Below are 14689 nucleotides of genomic sequence, written 5' to 3' on the forward strand. Positions count from 1 at the left end.
CTCTATCTATCCCTCTATCTATCTATCTATCTATCTATCCCTCTATCCCTCTATCTATCTATCCCTCTATCTATCCCTCTATCTATCTATCCCTCTATCTATCCCTCTATCTATCTATCCCTCTATCTATCTATCTATCCCTCTATCTATCCCTCTATCTATCTATCCCTCTATCTATCTATCCCTCTATCTATCTATCCCTCTATCTATCTATCCCTCTATCTATCTATCTATCTATCCCTCTATCCCTCTATCTATCTATCCCTCTATCTATCCCTCTATCTATCTATCCCTCTATCTATCTATCCCTCTATCTATCTATCCCTCTATCTATCTATCTATCCCTCTATCTATCTATCTATCTATCTATCTATCTATCTATCTATCTATCTATCTATCTATCCCTCTATCTATCTATCCCTCTATCTATCTATCCCTCTATCTATCTATCCCTCTATCTATCTATCCCTCTATCTATCTATCCCTCTATCTATCTATCCCTCTATCTATCTATCCCTCTATCTATCCCTCTATCTATCCCTCTATCTATCTATCCCTTTATCTATCTATCCCTCTATCTATCTATCCCTCTATCTATCTATCCCTCTATCTATCCCTCTATCTATCTATCTATCCCTCTATCTATCTATCTATCTATCTATCTATCTATCTATCTATCTATCTATCCCTCTATCTATCTATCCCTCTATCTATCTATCCCTCTATCTATCTATCTATCTATCCCTCTATCTATCTATCCCTCTATCTATCTATCCCTCTATCTATCTATCCCTCTATCTATCCCTCTATCTATCCCTCTATCTATCTATCCCTTTATCTATCTATCCCTCTATCTATCTATCCCTCTATCTATCTATCCCTCTATCTATCTATCCCTCTATCTATCTATCTATCTATCCCTCTATCTATCCCTCTATCTATCCCTCTATCTATCCCTCTATCTATCCCTCTATCTATCCCTCTATCTATCCCTCTCTCTATCCCTCTCTCTATCCCTCTCTCTATCCCTCTCTCTATCCCTCTCTCTATCCCTCTCTCTATCCCTCTATCTATCTATCCCTCTATCCCTCTATCTATCTATCTATCCCTCTATCTATCCCTCTATCTATCTATCCCTCTAACTATCCCTCTATCTATCTATCTATCCCTCTATCTATCTATCCCTCTATCTATCCCTCTCTCTATCTATGCCTTTATCTATCCATCCCTCTATCTATCTATCTATCTATCCCTCTATCTATCCCTCTATCTATCTATCTATCTATCTATCTATCTATCCCTCTATCTATCTATCTATCTATCCCTCTCTCTATCCCTCTCTCTATCCCTCTCTCCATCCCTCTATCTATCTATCTATCTATCTATCCCTCTCTCTATCCCTCTCTCCATCCCTCTCTCTATCTCTCTATCTATCCCTCTCTCTATCCCTCTCTCTATCCCTCTCTCTATCCCTCTCTCTATCCCTCTCTCTATGCCTTTATCTATCTATCCCTCTATCTATCCCTCTATCTATCTATCTATCTATCTATCTATCTATCTATCCCTCTATCTATCCCTCTATCTATCCCTCTATCCCTCTCTCTATCCCTGTCTCTATCCCTCTCTGGTTCTATTTTTGCCCTTCTCTCCCTTCTTTTCAGCTTTTCTTTTTCCCTCCTCGGTGTTGGAGTCTTTAGACGCTCGCAGCCCATTACAATGTGTCTGAATTCCTTTTCTTCACGTTTCTGTGGCGTTTTATTTTTAGAACCTGCCAAATGTGCGGGACCACGACGCCTCGGTGTATCTCCGTCTCCAAGGTGACGCGTTGTCAGTGGGAGGATATGAGTCAAACCCTATATTCTGGGAAGAGGTGAGACGCTGATTGCTGTCAGATACATGAGACAAAGCGAGATGAGCAGCCGCGTACCGCAGCGCTCCGTCCTCGCCTGTCAGCGGCGGTTATTATCGCGCTCCGCCGGCCGCATCGCTTCCTGCCCTTAAATAATTGAAAATTAAACCTGATAATAATGATTTCATTGTATCTGTCGAGGATTCTGAGGTAATTACCGCCTTTTCAAAATTACGGATGTTTTTCCAGGTTTTTATAAATAAAGTTTATTGAATGTATTAAATAGGTGCTCCATTAATTCTGCCTTGATTGTGCTTCTTTCAATAAACTTTATTTATACACATACGGGTTAACACTCTAATGTGGCCATTTGTATAGGGCAAAACGCGAACCCCTTTTACAGTTAGCGGAGGCTTGGTGACCCCCGAATCACCACGGTTTGTGGTACCACCATCCACCACCGATCAAGTGTATAGTAATACACAAGCAGGGTGGGGAAATACGGGGGACACTTATCACAAGGGACAAGTTACAGTTTTTACAGTTATCAACAACACAGCAATCAATAATGGCCCGGTCTACCAAACTTCAGGGAGGGAATAGTCCTTCTACTAACTTGTGGCCCACATTAGCTACTATAGGGAAGGGTCTGGACCAGTCAGGGCCTATGTCCATGGTCCTCAGCTATTAAACCTAAGTTTCTATGGGTTATAGTAGCTATACCCTGAAATGAACAACCATCATCACAATCCACGCATCAAGTACCGCAAGGCTCCGCAGGAGGTAACAGCTCGGAGGATTCAGGTCACCCACAGCTGGCTACCTTGACTGGCGACGTCTGCAGCTTGACCACGTAGTCTGAGCCAGGGGTCTTGACTGGCGTAGCGGGGTTCTGAGTCTTGACCAGCTTTGCGGGGGACTGGGTCTTGATCGGCTTAGCAGGGGTCTGGGTCTTGACTGGTGTAGCGGGGGTCTGGATCTTGACCGGCGTAGGGGGGTCTGGGTCTTGACTAGCGTAGTGGGGGTCTGGGTCTTGACCGGCTTAGCGGGGGACTGGGTCTTGATCGGCTTAGCGGGGATCTGGGTCTTGACTGGTGTAGCGGGGGTCTGGATCTTGACCGGCGTAGGGGGGTCTGGGTCTTGACTGGCGTAGTGGGGGCCTGGGTCTTGACCGGCTTAGCGGGGGACTGAGTCTTGATCGGCTTAGCGGGGGTCTGGGTCTTGACTGGTGTAGCGGGGGTCTGGATCTTGACCGGCGTAGGGGGGTCTGGGTCTTGACTGGCGTAGTGGGGGCCTGGGTCTTGACCGGCTTAGCGGGGGACTGGGTCTTGATCGGCTTAGCGGGGGTCTGGATCTTGACTGGTGTAGCGGGCGTCTGGGTCTTGACCGGCGTAGGGGGGGGTTCTGGGTCTTGACTGGCGTAGTGGGGGTCTGGATCTTGACTGGTGTAGCGGGGGTCTGGGTCTTGACTGGTGTAGCGGGAGTCAGGGTCTTGACCGTCGTAGTGGGGGTCTGGGTCTTGACCGGTGTAGCGGGGGTCTGGGTCTTGACCGGCGTAGCGGGATCTCGAGGGCTTTCTTGAGGGGCTTGCTGGACGATGTGGGCGTCTTGAGGGCTGTCTTCAGGGGCTTGGAAATTGCACAATACCTGCTTCAGTCTGCTTCGGAGCCATCTCTCTGCCGCACAAATCTGCTGCTGGGGAGGCTTACTTCTTCCCCTCATCCTGAACGTCCTCGCGCTGCTGTCTTTTGGCGCCAAAAGACCTCGATTGTGGCTAAATCCCAGTAAGTAGAAGGACCTGTGGGTGTGATCGACTTGGATAGTGGGCGTGGTGGTTTCCTCCTGTCCACCATACTAATGCAAGGGTGGGCTTCGCCCTTCCTGCACCCCCCATCTGGTGGTCTTACCCCCAGACCCCAGCTTCTATTATAATCAACTCCATGTCCACATGGACTTAGAAAAATAATATTGCTTCCTGGTATCAGCTATGTTTGGCAGAGACCACACCCCCTTCTGGTCACATGGGCATAACGTCAGCATAGATCCCAATATCCACTGGGATTTAGACGTTACCAAAAGACCTCTTCCGGTCCCTCCTCGGGCTCTTCACCCCTCCTAAACTGGTCCTTTTCCCCAAAACCTTCCCCCGGGAACCAATTCTCCAGTTTGCAATTCCTAGGTTACTACTTGTCTTGCAGCTATTCTTCCTTTGACCAGCAGAGGGCAGTGTCGCACCACTAATCTCACAAGGCTACACGGATCGTTGTGCCCATATTCCTACATTCCCATCTCCCATCCCTCTATAAATTAAAAAGTTGCAGATCTCACCATTCACTTCTATGAGAGTTCCCAAAAACACCTGGGTGTTACCCGCACCCTACTATATAAGTGCCTCATAAATGTCAAAAATTGGAAATTCCCCTTTAACTTATTCCTGACCAGACAAATTTTCCATTTTTGCGATTTTTGTTTTTTTTCCCTCACCTTCTTCCGAAAGCCATAACCTTTTTTTATTTATTCCCATCGTCACAGCCAATTTGTTTTATATAGTATTGATTGAGACTGTTCACTTTTCTAAATAATGTGATGAAAAATGAGTAAAAGAAAAATTCCAAATGGGTTAATATTAAAAAAATAAATAATTTTAAAATAATATTTAAATAAATATTAATATAATAATAAATATTAAAAAATAAATATTAATATAATAATATTTAAATAAATAAAATAATATTAAAAAAAAAAAGCACCTTTATTTATTTTATTTTTGCTGTGGTCATTATTCCGTAACACTTTTTAGGTCAGTACGAGTTCGGCTATAGCAGATTTGTAAACGTTCGGGGGGATTTTTTTTTTTGTTTTTTGGGGGGGCTTTGTGTTTTTTTTTTTTATGGGTAAAAAATCCAAAATATGGGAAGAAATAAATAAGAAAAATAATTATAAAAAAATAATAATAAAAAAAAAAAAATAGTTTGGGTCATTTTTTTTTCTTGGTAAAAAAAATCCAAAATATGTGTATAAAAAAAAAGAAATAATTATAAAAATAAATTACAATTTTTTTTTTTTTTTTTTTTTTTTTTTTTTTTTTTTTTTTTTAGTTTGAGTAATTTTTTTTTTTAAGACCTCTATGGTTTTGATAGGGCTAGTTTATTGCACATTGAGCTGTTTTTATTGCTACCGCTTTGGGGTACATATGACATTTTGATCGCCTATTTACTGCAATACTTCAGTATTTAGTCAAAATCCTAATATCCAATTAACAGGCACCACACCACTTAAATACCACCATCAGCATTTAAGTATTTAAACCGCTACGATCAGTACTCCTGTTAAAGGCAGGTGCCGGCTGTGTAACACAGCCAACATCTGCCTTGTATGGAGCCACAACTGATGCAGGACGTACTGCATCAGGAAGGGTTTATGTCAATGGGGCTGAGCTGCAGTACCACATACAACCTATGGATAAGTGTGGCGCTTTTTTAAGATTACTATTTTTTATTTTTTTTTTTTTTTAAAAGTACTGATTTTTATTTTAAATTTTGACACCAGGTTTCGAATAAGTTTGCATTTGGCCTCTTTGATCTGGATTGGGATGTCTTCATTCAACATATCCAAGGAGCGATAAACAGGGTACCTGCCCTAGAGACCACGGGTATTAAATCCACTGTGTGCGGCCCAGGTGAGCAATTACCAGGCATACAGCTGTTTTCCCAGCTTAGTGTTTTCCCAGCTTAGTGTGCTTGGGCCCCCTGAACAGCGATCGCCTCCACACTACAGTGTGGATGCGATCTCTGTTCAGGGGGCCCAAGCACAAACCATTACGGGGGCGCTAAATTTCAATCCCTGCCCTTATTGTTGACTCTTGGAGTGGCACTGAGGCACAGTGAGTGCCCACTCGGTGCCTGATGGCTGCTCTAGTGCCACAGGTTCCTGTGCAGAGCACACCATGCAGAATGAGGTTGAAATTTGCTGCTGAACTCTGCATAGGCTGTAAATGCGATAGAAAAGCTCTCAGTATGATGAAGTGAACCTTGTCATCTTGTCGCTGCCTACGCAGAGCACAGGTGCAAATATAAAAATAATCACAACTGGTGCGCGGTGCGTAGGCAGCCACTGAGATTACAAAAACTGCACTGTCCTCTCCCACAGCTCCTTGCCTCCACTCTTGTCTTGTAATTTTTTTTATGAGTGGAAAGATGGACACCTGCTGGGGGGGAGCTGTCCCAAGTTTAAAAAAAAGAGGCCCATGTAAAAAAATAAATAAAAAACAACATTTTTACATTTTCTAATGCCAACTATGCTTAGGGTTAGACGTAGGGTCAGGGCTAGGCTTAGAACTGGGTTTCAGGTCAGGTTAGGACTGGGTTTCAGGTTAGGTTAGGGCTGGGTTTCAGGTTAGGTTACGACTGGCTTCAGGTCAGGTTAGGACTGGGTTTCAGGTCAGATTAGGACTTGGTTTCAGATTTGGTTAGGACTGGGTTTCAGGTTAGGTTAGGGCTCAGTTTCAGGTTAGGTTAAGACTAGGTTTCAGGTTAGGTTAGGACTGGGTTTCAGATGAGGTTAGGACTGGTTTTAAGGTTAGGACTGGGTTTTAAGTTAGGTTAGGACTGGGTTTCAGGTTAGGTTAGGACTGGGTTTCAGGTTAGGTTAGGGCTGGGTTTCAGGTTAGGACTGGGTTTTAAGTTAGGTTAGGACTGGGTTTCAGGTTAGGTTAGGACTGGGTTTCAGGTTAGGTTAGGACTGGGTTTCAGGTTAGGTTAGGACTGGGTTTGAGGTTAGGTTAGGGCTGGGTTTCAGGTTAGGTTAGGGCTGGGTTTCAGGTTAGGTTAGGGCTGGGTTTCAGGTTAGGTTAGGGCTGGGTTTCAGGTTAGGTTAGGGCTGGGTTTCATTTTAGGTTAGGGCTGGGTTTCAGGTTAGGTTAGGACTGGGTTTCAGGTTAGGTTAGGGCTGGGTTTCAGGTTAGGTTAGGGCTGGGTTTCAGGTTAGGTTAGGACTCGGTTTCAGGTTAGGTTAAGACTAGGTTTCAGGTTAGGATAGGACTGGGTTTCAGATGAGGTTAGGACTGGTCTTAAGGTTAGGACTGGGTTTCAGGTTAGGTTAGGGCTGGGTTTCAGGTTAGGTTAGACTGGCTTCAGGTTAGGTTACGACTGCATTTCAGGTTAGGTTAGGACTCTGTTTCAGGTCAGGTTAGGTTAGGACCGGGTTTCAGGTCAGGTTAGGTTAGGACTGAGTTTCAGGTCAGGTTAGGTTAGGACTGGGTTTCAGGTCAGGTTAGGTTAGGACTGGGTTTCAGGTCAGGTTAGGTTAGGACTGGGTTTCAGGTCAGGTTAGGTTAGGATCGGGTGTCAGGTCAGGTTAGGTTAGGACTGGGTTTCAGGTCAGGTTAGGTTAGGACTGGGTTTCAGGTCAGGTTAGGTTAGGACCGGGTTTCAGGTCAGGTCAGGTTAGGTTAGGACTGAGTTTCAGGTCAGGTTAGGTTAGGACTGGGTTTCAGGTCAGGTTAGGTTAGGACTGGGTTTCAGGTCAGGTTAGGTTAGGACTGGGTTTCAGGTCAGGTTAGGTTAGGACTGGGTTTCAGGTCAGGTTAGGTTAGGACCGGGTTTCAGGTCAGTTAGGTTAGGACCGGCCGGGTTTCAGGTCAGGTTAGGTTAGGACCGGGTTTCAGGTCAGGTTAGGTTAGGACCGGGTTTCAGGTCAGGTTAGGTTAGGACTGAGTTTCAGGTCAGGTTAGGTTAGGACCGAGTTTCAGGTCAGGTTGGGTTAGGACTGAGTTTCAGGTCAGGTTGGGTTAGGACCGAGTTTCAGGTCAGGTTAGGTTAGGACCGGGTTTCAGGTCAGGTTAGGTTAGGACCGAGTTTCAGGTCAGGTTGGGTTAGGACTGGGTTTCAGGTCAGGTTGGGTTAGGACTGAGTTTCAGGTCAGGTTGGGTTAGGACTGGGTTTCAGGTCAGGTTAGGTTAGGACTGGGTTTCAGGTCAGGTTAGGTTAGGACCGAGTTTCAGGTCAGGTTGGGTTAGGACTGAGTTTCAGGTCAGGTTGGGTTAGGACCGAGTTTCAGGTCAGGTTAGGTTAGGACCGGGTTTTAGGTCAGGTTAGGTTAGGACTGAGTTTCAGGTCAGGTTGGGTTAGGACTGGGTTTCAGGTCAGGTTAGGTTAGGACCGGGTTTCAGGTCAGGTTAGGTTAGGACCGAGTTTCAGGTCAGGTTGGGTTAGGACTGGGTTTCAGGTCAGGTTGGGTTAGGACTGAGTTTCAGGTCAGGTTGGGTTAGGACTGGGTTTCAGGTCAGGTTAGGTTAGGACTGGGTTTCAGGTCAGGTTAGGTTAGGACCGAGTTTCAGGTCAGGTTGGGTTAGGACTGAGTTTCAGGTCAGGTTGGGTTAGGACCGAGTTTCAGGTCAGGTTAGGTTAGGACCGGGTTTCAGGTCAGGTTAGGTTAGGACCGAGTTTCAGGTCAGGTTGGGTTAGGACTGAGTTTCAGGTCAGGTTGGGTTAGGACTGGGTTTCAGGTCAGGTTGGGTTAGGACTAGGTTTCAGGTCAGGTTAGGTTAGGACCGGGTTTCAGGTCAGGTTAGGACCAGGTTTCAGGTTATATTCTAAGATTTGGGTTTTTGACTAGATTTACATTTTGTTTGTAAGACTCATGCGATGTAAGTTGCTTGTGACCCTTAACTATTAGGCTGCTTTTTTATTATTTTTTTACAGCCAATTTGCAGCTGTAAAATCTTATAAGGTCTTAAATCTTAGAGATATTTTTGTCCTCTCGACTAATCTCAGAGTCGCTCGAGCAGTCTTGAAGCCCCAGATATATAATTTATGAGAATAAGTATAAATGTCTCCACTAGGTGGCAGCAGAGGGTAAGGGACGTTTCGGTCTCGTCCTGATTGATATTTACCCGGTGACATTTCTAGATTTATACGATTAGAGCAGAATATAGATTATAGATTTGTGACCCAGCTTTACGAGACTTCCCCCGTGTCAGCGCCTTGCCAGTCAGGGCTGTAGGAAAGCTGGGTGGCAGCTGCAGTGGGCTCCATATTGGTTGGCTCCAAAGAAAGACTAAGAAATGACTAACTGGACGTCATCGGGTCACATCAGCCTTCATTGCTGTGATGGATGTCTCCGGGTCTCCGGTCCCCTCCGCCGCCATTCATAAAATGCCTCCTTACTCTCTGCTGCGGGGACGCGGAGTCCTGCGGGGACAGCTTCTGCCTCGGCCATTGATATCTAGGTCATAGCTTTCTCCTCACCAGATTCGACATGACATGCACCATGGAGATCCTCTGGCCCGGGCAGATGCCGTCTCGGATAGAGGTGTAGAAAGGCAGAAGGTGGCGGGCGGGGGTCTATTATACCTGTCTAAGAAGTCCCCAAAAACCGAATTATTCATCACCCTCAGATATAGTCTTAATTAAAGGGCCATAACGCCCATTTTGTCCATATCTGTCCTATGAGCTGCGTCCCTTCAGGCACTCGCAGTTTCCATAAGGAATAGTTAGGGGCAGCGCGAGAGGAGCATTAGTTTTGTGGGTGGGTAATTTGGGGGGCTGAGACTCGGGGGGTTCTACCATCTACTTGTCCCCTGAAGACGGTATATTGTGATAGTCTTTATCTTCCCGTATTTTGCAGAGTCCTTCACCGCCGATCACAAGCCGCTCTTAGGCGAGTCTCCGGAGGTCCGAGGCTTTTTCCTGGGCTGTGGATTCAATAGTGCAGGTAAGGGGGCCAAAATCTGGATGAGCCGCACCATGTATACAGCTATACCGTCACCACCCGGGCAAGGGCCCCGGACCGCCAGGGGACCCGCTCACAGTGGGCAGGGATAGTGATCTATTCTGGGGCCCGTGGTCCGATTTCGGGGGGGCGCAGTGATCGGGGGTGGCAGCCGCACTTTGCAAGGTATACGGCCTTTTAAATTGGCACTTGCCCGCAGTGTAGTGGGCATTAAAGTTTATCTGTGGGTGGAGCTAGCACACCGTCCCACCAATGGCGAGCTGTATGTGCCCCCTCCCCAGTGCTGTATACCCCCAGAGCTGTATACCCCCAGAGCTGTATACCCCCAGTGCTGTATACCCCCAGAGCTGTATATACCCCCAGAGCTGTATGTGCTCCCTCCCCAGTGCTGTATACCCCCCAGAGCTGTATGTGCCCCCTCCCCAGTGCTGTATACCCCCCAGAGCTGTATGTGCTCCCTCCCCAGTGCTGTATACCCCCCAGAGCTGTATGTGCTCCCTCCCCAGTGCTGTATACCCCCCAGAGCTGTATGTGCTCCCTCCCCAGTGCTGTATACCCCCCAGAGCTGTATACCCCCAGTGCTGTATGTGCCCCCTCCCCAGTGCTGTATACCCCCAGAGCTGTATGTGCTCCCTCCCCAGTGCTGTATACCCCCCAGTGCTGTATGTGCTCCCTCCCCAGTGCTGTATACCCCCCAGTGCTGTATACCCCCCAGTGCTGTATGTGCTCCCTCCCCAGTGCTGTATACCCCCCAGTGCTGTATGTGCTCCCTCCCCAGTGCTGTATACCCCCCAGTGCTGTATGTGCTCCCTCCCCAGTGCTGTATACCCCCCAGTGCTGTATACCCCCCAGTGCTGTATACCCCCCAGTGCTGTATGTGCTCCCTCCCCAGTGCTGTATACCCCCCAGTGCTGTATGTGCTCCCTCCCCAGTGCTGTATACCCCCCAGTGCTGTATGTGCTCCCTCCCCAGTGCTGTATACCCCCAGTGCTGTATACCCCCAGAGCTGTATGTGCCCCCTCCCCAGTGCTGTATACCCCCAGTGCTGTATGTGCCCCCTCCCCAGTGCTGTATACCCCCAGTGCTGTATGTGCTCCCTCCCCAGTGCTGTATACCCCCAGTGCTGTATGTGCCCCCTCCCCAGTGCTGTATACCCCCAGTGCTGTATGTGCCCCCTCCCCAGTGCTGTATACCCCCAGAGCTGTATGTGCCCCCTCCCCAGTGCTGTATACCCCCAGAGCTGTATGTGCCCCCTCCCCAGTGCTGTATACCCCCAGTGCTGTATGTGCCCCCTCCCCAGTGCTGTATACCCCCAGTGCTGTATGTGCCCCCTCCCCAGTGCTGTATACCCCCCAGTGCTGTATGTACCCTCCACTCTAGTGCTGTATACACTCCAGTGCAGTATAGCCCCAGAACTGTATATACCCCCACCCCAGTGCTGTATACCCCCAGATCTGTATGCCCCCCCCAGAGCTGTATGTTCCCCCACCCCAGTGCTGTATATCCCCAGAGCTGCACATCACCCCTCACCCCAGTGCTGTATGTTTTCCCCAGAGCTGCATATCACACCTCACCCCAGTGCTGTATACCCCCAGAGCTGTATGCTCCCCCCAATGCTGTATGTTCTCCCTAGAGCTGTATGTATCCCCACCCCAGTGCAGTATACCCCCCAGAGCTGCATATCACCCCTCAAACCAGTGCTGTATACCCCAGGAGCTGTATGCTCCGCCCCATCAGCTGTATGCTCCGCCCCAGAGCTGTATGTTCCCCCCAGAGCTGTATGCTCCGCCCCAGAGCTGTATGTTCCCCCCCCAGAGTTTTATGTTCCCCCCCACCTCAGTGTTGTATGCCCCCCTCTGGAGTGGTATGCCCCCATTGCTGTATGCCCCCCTTTCCCAGTAATGTGTATGCCCCCCAGTATTGAGTATGTCCCCAGCCTGTCCTGTGTATATACAGCAGCGTCAGTGTGCTCTGTGTGTGGTATGCCTGTTAGTAATGGCCACCAATTAGTGCAGCACAGCCACATGCCCAGGAGGAGCCGGACAGAGACAAGCGGGGGAGGGGAGTGCGGCTGCTGCCGGCTTCCCCATATTAATACTGCTAATATGTCTGTGGTGTGTGCATGTATGATGTGTATGTCAGTGTGTATGATATGTATGATGTGTATGATGTGTATGTCAGTGTGTATGATATGTATGATGTGTATGATGTGTATGTCAGTGTGTATGATATGTATGATGTGTATGATGTATGATGTGTATGTCAGTGTGTATGACTGTATAGATTTATGTCTGTTTATGTGTTTTTGTGAATTTCTCTTTACATATGTATGTGTACGTATGCCTGTATGTGTACGTATGCCTGTATGTGTATGTATCTGTGCATGTCTGTGTGTGGATGGAGCCCACTGAGACTCTTTCGCCCGGGGCCCATGAAAACCTGGACATCTTACACATACCTTCATTCAAAGAGGATCTGTCACTTGACATAAATCATTTTTTTTTTTAACCAGTGTAAATGCCGCCGTTCTCCTGAATCCGGCGATGTTTGTCTTTTGTTTCTAGGCCTCTCCGTTCCTGAGATATGGCCTTGTCTAGATATCTAGTCTCATTAGCCAAGTGGGCTTGGTTCTTAGTTACTGACCACACCCACTTGGTAACAAGACTAGATTTATATACAGGGTAGAAGAGGCCGTATCTCGGGAACAGAAAGGCGAAGGAACAAAAGGAAAACATGGCCGGATTCAGGAGGACGGCGGCATTTCGGGAGCCTTTCCTCCCCTCATTCCGACCTTAAGGCGCCATGAATAATTTGGTGTGATCGGCCATCTTGGCGGCAGGCATCATCTCCTATCTGCAGTAGGGCCCACGGCGGAGCGGGTAGCATGTCTGCACTGCTCTTACTTACCGTAAATCACGGATTAATCACTAAGCCTGGATGTAGAGACGTATTCCTTGTGACGGCTGCTGTGGTTTCTCCAGGTATGATGCTGGGAGGAGGATGCGGGAAGGAGCTCGCTCACTGGATTATTCATGGCCGCCCAGAGAAGGACATGTACGGCTATGACATCAGGTGAGACGAGCGTCCGCCGAGTACGAGGCGCATCAATGATGTATGGGATATAATCGCTGCTCGCACATTTCTGAGCGCGGAGTCCAGAACATAACCCCTCACCCCGTCTGGAAAGGAGGTCATCCAAGGACGGGCTCCTCCGACCCGCGCTGTACATTGGGGCGCGAGCGATGCGAGTGCGGAGTCACCGGACAGCAGCTCCATTCTGTCACCGGGAGGACGCGGCGGTCACTTCACAGCTTCACCATTTCTCCAAAGGACAAACAAAGGGTTAACTATGAGATGTTTAGGAGGCGCGTTCATTAGGATCGGCCACCGCTTACTCGTGCCTACTAACCTCGCCCAGCCATGCGTGTGCCCACGCAGAAATACTGCGCCTAGTGAGTCCTACTAGTATTCCCACACAGTACCATACCCCTATTGTGGACCCCACAGTGCCCCCACACACAGTATAGTGCCCCCACACACAGTATGGTGCCCCCACACACAGTATTGTGCTCCCACACACAGTATAGTGCCCCCACACACAGTATGGTGCCCCCACAGTGCCCCCACACTCAGTATAGTGCCCCCACACACAGTATAGTGCCCCCACACACAGTATAGTGCCCCCACAGTGCCCCCACACTCAGTATAGTGCCCCCACACTCAGTATAGTGCCCCCACACACAGTATGGTGCCCCCACACACAGTATTGTGCTCCCACACACAGTATAGTGCCCCCACACACAGTATGGTGCCCCCACAGTGCCCCCACACTCAGTATAGTGCCCCCACACACAGTATGGTGCCCCCACACACAGTATTGTGCTCCCACACACAGTATGGTGCCCCCACACACAGTATGGTGCTCCCACAGCGCTCCCACACACAGTATGATGCCCCCACAGCGCTCCCACACACAGTATAGTGCCCCCACAGTGCTCCCACACACAGTATGGTGTCCCCACAGTGCTCCCACACACAGTATGGTGCCCCCCACAGTGCTCCCACACACAGTATGGTGTCCCCACAGCGCTCCCACACACAGTATAGTGCCCCCACAGTGCTCCCACACACAGTATGGTGTCCCCACAGTGCTCCCACACACAGTATGGTGTCCCCACAGCGCTCCCACACACAGTATAGTGCCCCCACAGTGCTCCCACACACAGTATGGTGTCCCCACAGTGCTCCCACACACAGTATGGTGCCCCCCACAGTGCTCCCACACACAGTATGGTGTCCCCACACTGCTCCCACACAAAGTATAGTGCCCCCACACACAGTATGGTGCCCCCACACACAGTATGGTGCCCACACACACAGTATGGTTCCCCCACACACAGTATGGTGCCCCCACAGTGCTCCCACACACAGTATGGTGCCCCCACACACAGTATAGTGCTCCCACACTCAGTATGGTGCCCCCCACAGTGCTCCCACACTCAGTATAGTGCCCCCACAGTGCTCCCACACTCAGTATAGTGCCCCCACAGTGCTCCCACACTCAGTATAGTGCCCCCACAGTGCTCCCACACTCAGTATAGTGCCCCCACAGTGCTCCCACACACAGTATGGTGCCCCCCACAGTGCTCCCACACACAGTATGGTGTCCCCACACTGCTCCCACACACAGTATGGTGCCCCCACACACAATATGGTGCCCCCACACACAGTATGGTGCCCCCACACACAGTATGGTGCCCCCACAGTGCTCCCACACACAGTATGGTGCCCCCACAGTGCTCCCACACACAGTATGGTGCCCCCACAGTGCTCCCACACACAGTATGGTGCCCCCACAGTGCTCCCACACTCAGTATAGTGCCCCCACAGTGCTCCCACACACAGTATGATGCCCCCACAGTGCTCCCACACACAGTATGGTGCCCCCACTGTGCTCCCTTACTCAGTATAGTGCCCCCGCACAGTATTGTGCCCCCACATTGCTCACACACTCAGTATTATGCCCACACACAGTATTGTGCCCCCACAGTGCTCCCACACTCAGTATTGTGCCCACACAGTGCTCCCACACAGTATGGTGCCCCCACA

The 14689-nt window shown here is 49.1% G+C and overlaps 1 protein-coding gene across 1 annotated transcript in view; it reads left to right on the plus strand.

Moving 5' to 3' along the window:
* SARDH (sarcosine dehydrogenase) overlaps positions 1-14689 on the plus strand; it is a 107309-nt gene that overhangs the window by 41657 nt on the left and 50963 nt on the right. The window contains 4 exon segments of the mRNA XM_075324666.1: positions 1766-1870; positions 5399-5528; positions 9476-9562; positions 12562-12652. Of these exon segments, the coding sequence (XP_075180781.1) occupies positions 1766-1870; positions 5399-5528; positions 9476-9562; positions 12562-12652 (413 nt within the window).

This window comes from Anomaloglossus baeobatrachus, chromosome 9 (genome assembly GCF_048569485.1).
Source record: "Anomaloglossus baeobatrachus isolate aAnoBae1 chromosome 9, aAnoBae1.hap1, whole genome shotgun sequence".
Classification (NCBI taxonomy): domain Eukaryota; kingdom Metazoa; phylum Chordata; class Amphibia; order Anura; family Aromobatidae; genus Anomaloglossus; species Anomaloglossus baeobatrachus.